The 12,671-nt window shown below is 37.3% G+C and overlaps 1 protein-coding gene across 1 annotated transcript in view; it reads right to left on the bottom strand.

Moving 5' to 3' along the window:
- Positions 1–2,068: 2,068 nt before the first annotated feature.
- TDRD5 (tudor domain containing 5) overlaps positions 2,069–12,671 on the bottom strand; it is a 110,257-nt gene continuing 99,654 nt past the window's right edge. Inside the window, exons 19-20 of the mRNA XM_064370799.1 lie at positions 9,250–9,454; positions 2,069–2,426 (exon numbers count right to left, since the gene is read on the bottom strand). Of these exons, the coding sequence (XP_064226869.1) occupies positions 2,179–2,426; positions 9,250–9,454 (453 nt within the window). The 3' untranslated portion in view covers positions 2,069–2,178. The remainder of the gene's footprint in view (positions 2,427–9,249; positions 9,455–12,671) is intronic.

Here is a 12,671-nt window from a genome sequence, read left to right as displayed (position 1 = left end):
TACATACCTTTTGTACATTTCTTTTTATCACCGTTCCTGCCCATATACAGAAATCTATTTACTCATTTTCAAATGATGTATCTACTTTGTTTGATGCTTTGCTGATACTTTAATTACCAGACAAAGCCCACCTTTTTGGGATAAGGTAATAAGTAAACAGATTGACAGGGTGACTATCCTACGCAAAGCCAAGGAGTCAACATGTACAAGCCTCTCAAAAGTTCATTCTTCACACCAACTGAAATAAGGTCTTATTAATTACTAAATAGGCTTCTTTCAAAGTGTGCTGACACTCATTTGAAAGAAGTTTGAGATAGTTTTGTCTAAATGATTCTCTATCCAGCCACAGGCAAATGAGATTCTGAAACAGCCTTAGCACAGTTATTTCATAATCCCCATCCAGTTTGCAAGGTGTAAAATTAGTCCCTGTCAGATTACGAAACCAACTATGAAACTTGCAAAAAGGCTACCCAGCTTTGGCAGACTTCCTCCTGGTAGCTGGGTGCTATTATAGAGAGGGTTACAGTTTAGCTTACTAAATGTATTTCCATTAACCCTTAAGACATACTGCTTCTACCAGATTCATCTTGCCCCAAACCCAGTTAAGTGTTCACCTGGAAAAGTAAACTATAATATCAGATTTTACTTCTTTAAAGGAAGAATCAGAAGAGCCATCACTTCACAGTGAATTTTTTTTTTGAAACACACTTTGTATGAGTATCAAAAGTTACATTAAAAACAGCTCCAGCAGTTCATTATCAATTGAGCATCACATACATAAAATTTAACCATCCACTGACCCTCCACGTAACTCTCCAGCTGTCTTCTCCAGTAAAGATATCTGATGATACAAATTCACAAAAGCCCAAACCTGTTTCATCAGTTGGATTAACCATCAGTGATATTTCGATTACTTTTGTCTTTTTGGTCAATTAGTTTATCCTTACATTATTCTTATAGACATACTGGAAATAGAGATGAATCTGAGCTTTTAAATTGTATTACGTTTAAACATGTTTTCTCTAAGGCTTTTAAACAGAAAATGATCAATATTTAAAGACTTTTGGTTTAACTTTTTTTTTTTAAATAATACTCTGAATGTACTTCTGTATTTATTTACTCCCATCCTACTCCCTCCCTTAGTGGATATTTTGCTAACTAAGTAGTTGAGAAGGAAAAAGGAGAAAAATCCTTATTATAGAAAAAGAGAAGAACCAGGAGACCAGCTCTTTCATTTAATGCCAAAAAAGGAGGCCTTAGAAGAACAGCTATGGGGATGAGAACTTTGTTACATGAAGCGTGCTCACTATTTACGTCTTTCTTGGATTTTACTTCTCAGAAATAATTGTTTGGGGCATTAATTCTGTGAGTAAAGTACTTTTAAATCTAGATGGTAAGTCTGGTAAAAAACAAAAAAATTAACCAGCATTACTCACATTTTAAAATGTCACCTTCGGTCTTTTTTGATGATTTACTATGAGCTCAACAGACCGCCATAACACATGTCACACAATTTGACCTCAGAGAACATAACGTTATATAAATGCTTAAACAATGCCACTGTTGAAAGATTGTTACAATTAGGCTCCTGGGAACTGTGATAATTATAGAGATGGCTCAGCTACATTTCAGAAATTGCCTTTACTGCAAACAGCTTATTTTAAATGTAAAAGAAGTATTCACATGACCAAAACTTCAGGGTGTAGATTTTCTTATCCCAATATTTCAAAGACATAATGATGCTCTATGATACATAAGACCTGAAATTTAGATAGATAGAAAGCAGCCCTAAGAGTCAGACATCCTTTTTTTCTGGAGATAGGAATGTGAGACTATTTTGTCTTGCCAAATTATCACAAACATTAGTTTTTCAGTTTTCATTTATCAGTCATGATATGTACAAGGAAAACAGAAACACAAGAAACAAATTCCTTTAAACTACATTAAAAACAAAGATGAACAAAACGACACAAAATCATCAGGAAAAATCAAGAGTAACAGTAAATATCAATATTTACACATCAAAGTAGGCTGTTAGCATAATAAAGCTAACATATAGTCACAGAAAAACAACAGTATCAACAATCAAGATACTATTTTGCTTCAGTATCTCCTTATTTTGGCCTGGGAGTTCATCAAGCCCTAAGTGGCTGGATTCTGGTTTTCTCCCTCCCTCCCTCATGCTTCCATCCTTTTCACACTGGGGTACCACTGTAGGAGGCTCCTGGAGGTAGCTAACCGTGCGGCAGCACCTAAGGCAGCAGTCGCCGTACTTCGAGGAATGTAGAGCTTCTGGGAAATCTGGCACTCATGAGACAAAATCAGTGACAGCTGGTCTATGCATTCTTGACTCTTGTCTTTGTACACTGTAATAGCATGACTGCTAGAAAAGTCTTCATTCTTTAGGATCTCTGGAGAGCTTTCCACTGGAAAAGAAAGAGTACACAAATGTCTTTTCAAGGGGTTCTCATACTCACTGCCTTCTCTCTCCGATATTAGTTCAATACTAGTATGTGTTACAATCACGTTCTGTTAGGTAGTGACAATTACCAATGGCTAATCAGAGAAGATGAGACTCAGAAACCAGTCAACAAATGGAAAGGAAATGCAGAATCATGCATTGAGATAAAATAAATCTTGTCAGAATGAAGTAAAAGAGGGAAAATATGAACAAGGACGGGATGATTTATGTCTAGGAAGGTCAAAAAATAAATTGAATATAACAGAAATCCCAGAGAAGAGCCCATAAGTGCTTCTCCTTCCTTCCAGCACTAAGCTAAGTGGTATCCCACAGGCATTCTCTCTCTTGCCAAAGTTGTTCTAATTCCAAGTCTGCGCCTGTATAAAATCATCCTAGATTGTGGTTGCTAAGATGTCCCCCAAACCAGTTACCAGCCATAAAATGAATGTCTAAATAATTAGTTTTAATTAAGAAGAAGAAATAACCCTTTAAATGAAATTAATGGCTGGAACTCTGATGCTGAAGATTTCCTAATAGCCAAGGGAGGAGATGCTAAGCACTCTGAGATGTGTACTAGTAGCTGGTCTATAAACCGCTTATTACCTGCCTACAGTGAAAGAAGCCGCTTTTTCTGGCATCTAAACCAACACATTGCTTCCTTCAAGAAAGTCCTGCTTTAAAAAAAAAAATTCAGGTGAGCTACGCAACGTGTTCAGCAAGGTAGCTGATTGAATACTCTGGAACAAACTCCTTATAGCATGGGCCACCCCTGCAAACCCTTCAAATTGGCACCAGTATGTAGACTACATTTTGAATAGCACTGTTCTAGAGCTTAAAAAACACAGATTTCAAAAATTCAAACAAAGGGGCATAATCCATTATTCATCTTTGCATCTTTAGCATCTAGCAGAGTAACAAGTGGTGTATGTTCTATACTTTTGCAATGAATTATGTTCGAGAAAGATTTGACAGTGTATTCCAAAAAGGGAAATTTTGTAAAACTAAAGTGTCTACTAGAGAGGAAAAGGAATGATTATTTTTAATTAAATAATGTGATTTTACAGGAAGTCTTAGATGAGCTAGGATATTAAAAGGTTCGAAAAGCAGAAACACATGACCAATGAATTTAAGAGTAGCAAAATTTCTGCTTTCAGTCATGGTGTTATTCAACAAGAATATCTACTCTCTTGCCTTACACAACTAGAAAACTGGACAAAATGTATGAAACAAAAGCTTTCAGACATTGAACAAGCATCCCAGAACAGTGACCCCTGAGAGAAGGCAAACTATTAGTGCTTTGACTGCCTAAAAAGACTTTTCAGGCTGTAGTATGAGGAGGAGAAATCCAGACTGAACCAGGTAGTCTGAGTTAAGAAAACAGAGTTCAGAATTCGGAAAGGCCAGGTGTCTAGAATTTACAGAAATAAGGTACCAGAGAGGAGGCAGCTGCAGAGAGAGAAGAAACTGAGGATCTGCTAAGAGGTCTCCTTGAGTGTTGGACTTAGTCATGTGACTCCTGTGTGTGTGAGCAAACCACCACGGCCAGGGAAAAACTACCAGAAAGGAGCAGGCAGAATAATCATTAGATCTTACATTAGGGCACAACGGTTTGCGTTCTCGCCAGCCACAGTGGAAAGACATCCTAACACATGCAACGTCAAGTCCATCAATAATCTCAGAGGGTATTAGGTATTGCCTAAATAGCAGGGCCAAACCAGACCTAGACCACAAACTTCTCCAGACCAGACTAATAAATCCAAAAGAAACACTGAAAGAAAAAAAAAATTGGGGGGAGGGGAATTTAGCTGCATCTCCCCACCCCAAAAGACAGACAGACAGAAAGGGAAGAAATTAACCCAACACACATATACACCATAGAATATTATGCAGCCATAAAACAGAATGAGTTCATGTCCTTTGCAGGGACCATGGATGAAGCTGGAAATCATTATTCTCAGCAAACTAAAAAGGAACAGAAAACCAAACACCGCATGTTCTCACTCATAAGGGGAGATGAACACTGAGAACCTATGGGCACAGGGAGGGGAACATCACACACTGGGGCCTGTCAGGGGGTGGGGAGGAAGGAGAGGGATAGGAGGGAAGTGGGTGGCTAGGGGAGGGATAGCATTAGGAGAAATACCTAATGTAGATGACAGCTTGATGGAAGCAGCAAACCACCCTGGCATATGTATACTATGTAAAAAATCTGCATGTTCTGCACATGTATCCCAGAACTTAAATATAATTAAAAAATAGAAATTAAGCCAATAATGTAAAATTCACAGTGTCTGGCATTCAATAAAAAATTACCAGATACAAAGAATGCATATGACCTGTAATCAGCAGGAAAAAATCAATATAAACACATTCAGAAATGACACAGATGACAGAATTCAAGTTATATATATGATAGAATCACATGACAAGGGTATTAAAACAGTTGTTTAAAAAGCACTCTATTCAAGAAGATAGGAAAACATGACTATAATGTGGAGAAAAATGAAAGATATAAATAAGACCCAAATCAAACCTCTAGAGAAGAAAAACACACTAGTCCAGTTGCTGTGGCTCAGGCCTGTAATCCCAGCACATTGGGAAGCAGAGGCAGGAGGATCACCTGTGGTTAAGAGTTCGAGACCAGCCTGGCCGACATGGTGAAACCTCGTCTCTACCAAAAATTTTAAAAATTAGGGGGATGTAGTGGCACATGCCTGTAATCTCAGGTACTCAGGAGGCCGAGGTGGGAGAATCATGTGAACCTGGGAGGCAGAGGTTGCAGTCAGCCGAGACTGTGCCACTGCACTCCAGCCTAGGCGACAGAGTGGGATGGATGGAGGGATGGACAGAAGGCAGGCAGGAAGGACGGACGGACACACTGAATTAGAAACTAAACAAGACGACTGGTAATCTGGAGACATAGTAGTGGAAACGAACTAAAATGAGACACAGCAAAGACAGAGTAAGAAATGGCCTACCACACACATAACTGCAGTTTAAAAACGGGAAGGGTGACAGAAAAAAAATAATTTTTTTTGGCCCTGTGGACCAAATCTACCTAATTTTATAAATAAATTTTAATTAGAACACAGCGATTCTTATTTATTTACCTATTATCTATGGCTGTTTTCATGCTGTAACAGCAGAGTTGAGTAACTGCCATAAATCATATGGCCTACAAAGCTGAAAAGATTTTTTTTTTGGCTCTTTACAGAAAAAATTTGCTGAATCCCAATTTATACATTGGAATGAAGAACACTGGAATGGAAAATATGTGAGTAAACATAAAAGAGTTCTCATTTTTAATTTCTTTAAAAGATAATTGACTAGAAAGCAAAAATAACAATAATTGGATTATTTTTGATATCCAATACAAGAATTGGATTGTGGGGTTTACAACATATTAAAAAAGTAAAATATATAACAAAAATAGCTAAAAGGCAGGCCTGGGAAAAAGGAAAACTTTTAACGTTATATGTGAAGTGATATAGCATCATTTGGAGGAGACAATTGAAAGATATATACTACAAACCCTAAAGCAACCACTAAAAAAGAAAAAAACTACCTAGCCTTCTGTACAGCAAAAGAAATAATTAGCAGAGTTAACAAGACAACCCACAGAGGTCAAAAGTTCGAGACCAGCCTGACCAACATGGCTCGATACCTGACTGACCAACATGGTGAAACCCTGTCTCTACTAAAAATATAAAAATTAGCCAGGCATCATGGTGTGCACCTGTAATCCCAGCTACTCGGGAGGCTGAGGCAGGAGAATAGCTTGAACTCAGAAGGTGGAGGGTGCAGGCAGTGAGCTGAGATCGAGCCACTGCACTCCAGCATGGATGACAGAGCAAGACTCCATCTCAAAAAAAAAAAAAGGTATAAAAATGGTCAACAAGTATATGGAAAAATGCTCAATATCACTAATTATCAGGGAAATGGAAATTAAAACCACAATGTGATACCATGTCACTTCTGCAAGAATGGTCATAATCAAAAAAACAATAGATGATGGTGTGGATGTGGTAGAAAGGGAACATATTTATGCTACTGGTGAGAGTGTAAACTATTATAACCACTATGGAAAACAGTGTGGAGAGTCCTTAAAGAAGGAAGATTTACCATTTGATCCAGCAATTCCATTAATAGGTATCTACCTAGAGGAAAATAAGTCATTATGTGAAAAAGATACTTGCATACATGTGTTTATAGCAGCACAATTTGTAAAAACATGGAACCAGCTCAGATGCCCATCAATCAATGAGTGGATAAAAATATATATATATATATATATATATATATATATATATATATATATATATCCCCCCCATAGAATACTACTCAGCCATAAAAAGGAACAAAATAATCGCATACACAGCAGCCTGGATGGAACTGGAGACTATTATTCTAAGTGAATTAATTCAGCAATGGAAAGCCAAACATCATATGTTCTCAGTCACATGTGGGAGCTAAGCTATGAGGATGCAAAGGCATTAAAAATGATACATTAGACTTTGGGGACTCGGGGGAAAGGGTGGGAAGTGAGAGCTAAAAGACTACACATTGGGTACAGTGTACACTGCTCAGGTGATTGACACACCAGAATCTCAGAAATCACCACCAAAGAACTTATTCAAATAACTAAACACCACCTGTTCCCCAAAAACCTATTGAAGTAAAAAAATTATAAAAATTTTTTTAAATCATGTGATTTATTCTAAGGGTTTTTACAAAATAGTTAATGAAAATTATATGTACATAAGAAGTACAGTATAACTGAACAACTTACGTTCCAATTCTCTGCTGCAAAACAAAAAATATAGTATGTGTATAGACTTAACATTAAGATGAGAATTCTCCTCAAATTGATCTATAAACTTAAAAATCAGATCAAAATCTTAACAGACTTTATGTAGACACTGACAAGCTAATTCTAAAATTTATCTGAAAATCAAAGGACGTGTAATAGCAAAACAACTTGAGAAAAAGAAAGTTGGAAGACTAACGTTATGTGATTTCAAGACTTACTATAAAGCTATGGTAATTAAGACAGTAGTATAAAGACAGACATATAGACCAAGAGGACAAAATGGAAATTTCTGAAACAAATACAGCCTATTGACTTTTGGCAAACGTGTCAAGGCAATTTACTGGAAATAGTCTTTTCAACAAATGGTGCTGGGACAACTGGATATTCAGATGCAAACAAAATAAACATTGATCCTCAATCATAGCCTATACAAATATTAACTTGAATTGGATCTTAAACTTAAAACTATAAAAATTTTATAAGAAAATGTAGGAGTAAATCTTAGTTATTTGAGTTAAAGATTGTAAAGAGAAAAAAATCACTAAGCTGGACTTGAAAACTTTTGCTCTTCCAAAGACACTAAAAGGCAAACCACAGACTGAAGGAAATATTTATACCTGACAAAGAATGTGTGTCCAGAATAAGTAACTTCTACAAGTAGGTAAGAAGATAACCCAATTTAAAAAGTGAGTAAGTACTTGAACAGGCAAACACACAAAAACGGTGAACACTGTGATAAACAGGAAAATGCAAATTGAAACTACAATAATATACCACTACATATCAATAAACTGGCAAAATTAAAGACTGACAATACCATCTGTTGGCAAGGCTGTGGAGTGCTTGGAACTTTTATTCCTTAGTGGTGGGATTGCAAACTGATGCAGTCACTTTAGAAAACATCTAGGCAGTTTTTTAAAAAGTTAAACACGCAGTTACCATACGATCTAGCAAATCCACTCCTGTGTGTGTGTGTGTGTGTGTGTGTGTGTGTGTGTGTGTGTGTGTAATTTTTTTTAGACAGAGTCTCACTCTGTTGCCCAGGCTGGAGTGCAGTGGCATGATCTCAGCTCACTGCAACATCTGCTGCCCAGGTTCAAGTGATTCTCCTGCCTCAGCCTCCCAAATAGCTGGGATTACAGGCTCCTGACACCATGCCCAGCTAATTTTTGTATTTTTAGCAGAGGTGGGGTTTCACCCTCTTGGCCAGGCTGGTCTTGATCTCCTGACCTCATGATCCACTTGCCTCAGCCTCCCAAAGTGCTGGGATTACAGGCGTGAGCCACTGAGCCCAGTCTCCTATGTGTATATTCAATAGAAATAAAAACATACCTCTCCAAAAACAGCTGTGTGTAAATGTTCATAGCAGCTTTATTGATAATGGACACCTATGTTGTTTCCAGAATTTGACCATTAACTGGTAAACAGGTAAATTGTGGTATATCCACATAACTGAATACTATTCAGCAAATAGGAACAAATTTTTGATACTGGCACAACATAAATGAAACTCTAAAATATTATGGTAAGTGAAAGAAGCCAGACATAAAACTACATATGATTCCATTTATACGAAATTCTAGAAAAGGGAAAGTAACATGCCAGAGGCCAGCAAGTAGGCAAGGCGACTGACTGCAGAGGGGCACAAGGAAACTTTCAGGCTGATGGAAATGTTATCATGATTGTGGCTGTGATTACAAGACCATATATTTGTCAAAACTCAAAGAACTATATACTTGAAAACCAGCAAATTTTACTCTATATAAGTGGGACCCCCTCCAAAAAAAAGTGCAGAAATAAAGAAGAGTGGCAAAGTTCAAGGAACAATTGAGCCCAAACATAAAACAAGGACTAAACACAAAAGCTAAGGTCAGTAATCTTTCAAGGTATATTTTGAAAGAGCTAAAGGAGGTTTTTAGAACATGGCAAACCATCATGTTTGTCAACTGAGCGCATGCACAAGTACACACGAACCTACCAAAACCAGAGGGCTGTTCTGCAGAATCATCCACTCCAGGAGTTGAACTGGATACTGCTGTGGAAGGCTGAGTTTGCTTTGGCTGAGTCTGACTGTTGCTGAGTTCAGACTGGCTCCCGTATGCTGACTGCTCTGACTGGGTAAGAGAGGTATAGCATTCTTCCAATTCGGGCAGTGTGGAAGAATCTGAAGAACCGTTTAGTTGCTGCAGAATGGGGAAAAAAAGGGGCAAAAGTATGAAAAACACATGTTAGTATAGGAAGAATTAAGCCCTATTTCCTTACTTAAAATCAAAATACAAGTATTTCCGTATCATAAAATGAAACTACCCCACTTTCAAGAACCTATATACTCTCTAGAAAAAGCAAGTCCTTCTCTATCTTAATGAACATAAGTTCAAGAAAACATTTACGGAACACATCCCATAAGCAAACATGGCATGCAGTGCTACAATACAAAGGCTGGGAAAGAGGGGCAGGGCATGAGAGAAGCGATATTCACCAAGCACTCTGTGTCAGGCACAGTGCTAGGTTATCTGCATGTGTTTCTTCATTTGAACATCAGAACAAGTGTCCTAGGTAGGTGCTGCTATGTCTTCTTCACTTAGCATAATGGTTTTACAGAGTGGTTAAGTTATCCAATGTCCATCAGTAAATGGCAGTGTAGATTTGAACTCAGGCCAGTCTATGCTCTCTGTGCTCTACCACGCCACCTCCCAGACAGACAGGATCCCTGACCCTAAGGGCCTCTGAGTCCTCCATCAGGGAAACTCTGTGTGTGCAGCTAGCCATGAAAGGAGGCAAGAGCTACGTGCTCCTCGGAAGGGCCAAAAAAGCCAGAGTTTGGGAGAAAAAGATGAACTTCCAAACGCAGATTGAACTTAAGTGAATGGAGTGCCAAATTTTAACCATTATGAATTAGACCCCATTTCCTACCATATACTCATTGCTGAAGTAAGTGTACTCTATGGTCATTTAATAGCACTGATCTTTGGTGACGTCAACTGGCACTGATACGAGTAAAGAGGACCCCATCAGACTAAGCTATGACAAACTGAACTAAGTGGTTTACAGTGTCTGGCATCTGCCTAGAACAAACTGAAACAATAATTGTACAAACAGATGTAGGCTTGTTTTTCTGGCTCATATGCAACACACATTTAATATCAGCAAATGTTACTTCTGGGGCAAAAATCTATAGCAGCTCACTTTCAAAGACGGCTGGCATGAATGTGGCTTATATAATTATATAATATACAAATACCTGTGTGAATAACCTTTTTTCGTTGAAAAAAAAATTATAAAACTCCAGATAGCTATACTGGGCCATACAATATGTTATTTCAGGAAACCAAAGATCTAGACTCAAGTTTTTGCATAGTTTATTCAATTCACATGTATACATGAGCTATACCCTTTATCTTCATTTAAAATGAAGCTAAGAATCAGTGAATTCTTTCAATAAAGCAGCAATAATAATTAGGTAAATCAATATTTATTAATCTCATAAATTTTTTAAGCTGGGAGATTATTAGTTCAAATCAGTCTTTGCAAGTGAGCAAACTTAGGGCGCCAAAGGTAATTTGTTTCAACTTGCTAGTCATTGGTCAAAACTAGGCCCTTGATTACAGCACTCCCAAGCCAGTGCTTTTTACATTATGCCCTACTGCCTATGTTTACCTGTTTAATAGATAACATACAGAAACATTTTGAAAAAGCTGTATCTTCTTTCTTGACAAATGTCATTTAAGAAAGATGCACTGTTGACACATATTTAAGATGCATCCTGATAGCTTTTACTCTGAATTTCACTCTAAATTTGTATGACATTTGAAAGCAAGTATGTATGGTCAATTTAAACCATTAATTAAAAAAAAAAAAAAGTCTTTCCCTTCTAACAGTAATATACAGCTTTACTACTCAAAAGTGGTATTCACTCATCAGCAGCATCAGTATTACTTGGAAGCTTGCTAGACATGAAGAGCTTTAGTTCCTATCCCAGATATGCGGGGTAAGAATCTGCATTTTAACAAGATTCCCAGGTGACCTGTATGCACATTATAGTTTGAGAAGCACTGCTCTACCAGATTTATTCTTCTGTACTTGCAAATGACTGACTCCCTCACAATTGTCTGGAAATATACCATGATGGAACTACAGGTTAGTCTCAAAAACACGTTCATAATTTATGAAATATGAACAAAGTCCCCAAATCACTTCACATCTACTACAATGGCTATAATAAAAAAGATAATTACAATTGTTAGCAGGAACACCAAGTGCTGACATGGATAAACTGGAGTACTCTTAAATTGCTGGGAGGAATGTAAAATAGCACTGCTGCTCTGGAAAAAAGCCTGGTAGTTCCTCAAAATGTTAAACATAGGGTTACCATGTTTATCTAGTTACATACTAAGATAAATGAAAACATAGCAAGGAGTAAGAAAACAGCACAGGGCAGAACTCTGGGAGACACCACAGGGAGCAAGCCTAGAAATTACGTCAGGAGGTAGGAGGAAAAAACATCATGGCATCACAAAAGCCAAAGGAAGATTATGTTTCAAGAAGGAATGCAAGGTTAATTTCACATAGTGCTGAGCAATCAGGTACTGTAAGGTTAAAACATGTCCACCTAATTTAGCAACATAAGAATAGATGGTAACTTGAAGGATAATCACTGCAGTATTGTTCACAGTCACAAAATCTTAGAAACAGATATTCATCAGAACTATTTAAATCAGTTATGGCATATCCATACTCTGCAGGAGTTAAAACACTGAGGTAGGTTTGTAAGTACGGATATGGAAAGGTGCTGAATGGTATGTGTATTATGTTCTCATGCATGTGTTCAGTTTCTAGGAAGGAGACACAAGAAACTGCTTATGGTGGAGTTGGATTAGAAGAGGCAAGGATATCTTATTTCTGTAACTTGCAGAACTACTTGAATTTTAAAATCCTGCAAATGTGACACTTTTATAATTTTCAAAGGCAAAACATGTTTGTCTACGGTTGTCTAGGGGATGAAAAACTAGTGTGGTAGCTAGAAAGTACTGTGGGATCAAAAATTTTTTAAATGTTTAAATTTTGTTTAGATGGAAGGTACATAAACTTGTTTAAATGCTTATGAGAATGTGCCAGTAGAAAGAGGCTGAAGATACAGACAGCAGGAGAGGACTGTATCCTAAGCAACTTTCAGTCCCGTCTTTTGGATAAAGGGTATTCAACCTGCATGGTAAATACAGGGCGCCTTAGAATAGGAGTAGAAAAAGCGGTGGAAAATGAAAACTTCCTGAAGAAATATACCTTAAGAATACCTTAAGAAGTTCATTATGATATAGTAAAGATTTTACCTTGGTAAATTCTCTTCCTGGGATATAAAGTAATAGTATAAAACTACATGACAGAAAGTTTGAGGACTCAGAT

The sequence above is a fragment of the Aotus nancymaae genome, unplaced genomic scaffold (assembly GCF_030222135.1).
Source record: "Aotus nancymaae isolate 86718 unplaced genomic scaffold, 86718_ANA_hifiasm-v0.15.2.pri h1tg000108l, whole genome shotgun sequence".
Lineage (NCBI taxonomy): Eukaryota > Metazoa > Chordata > Mammalia > Primates > Aotidae > Aotus > Aotus nancymaae.
This window is presented reverse-complemented; position numbering and strand designations above follow the sequence as displayed.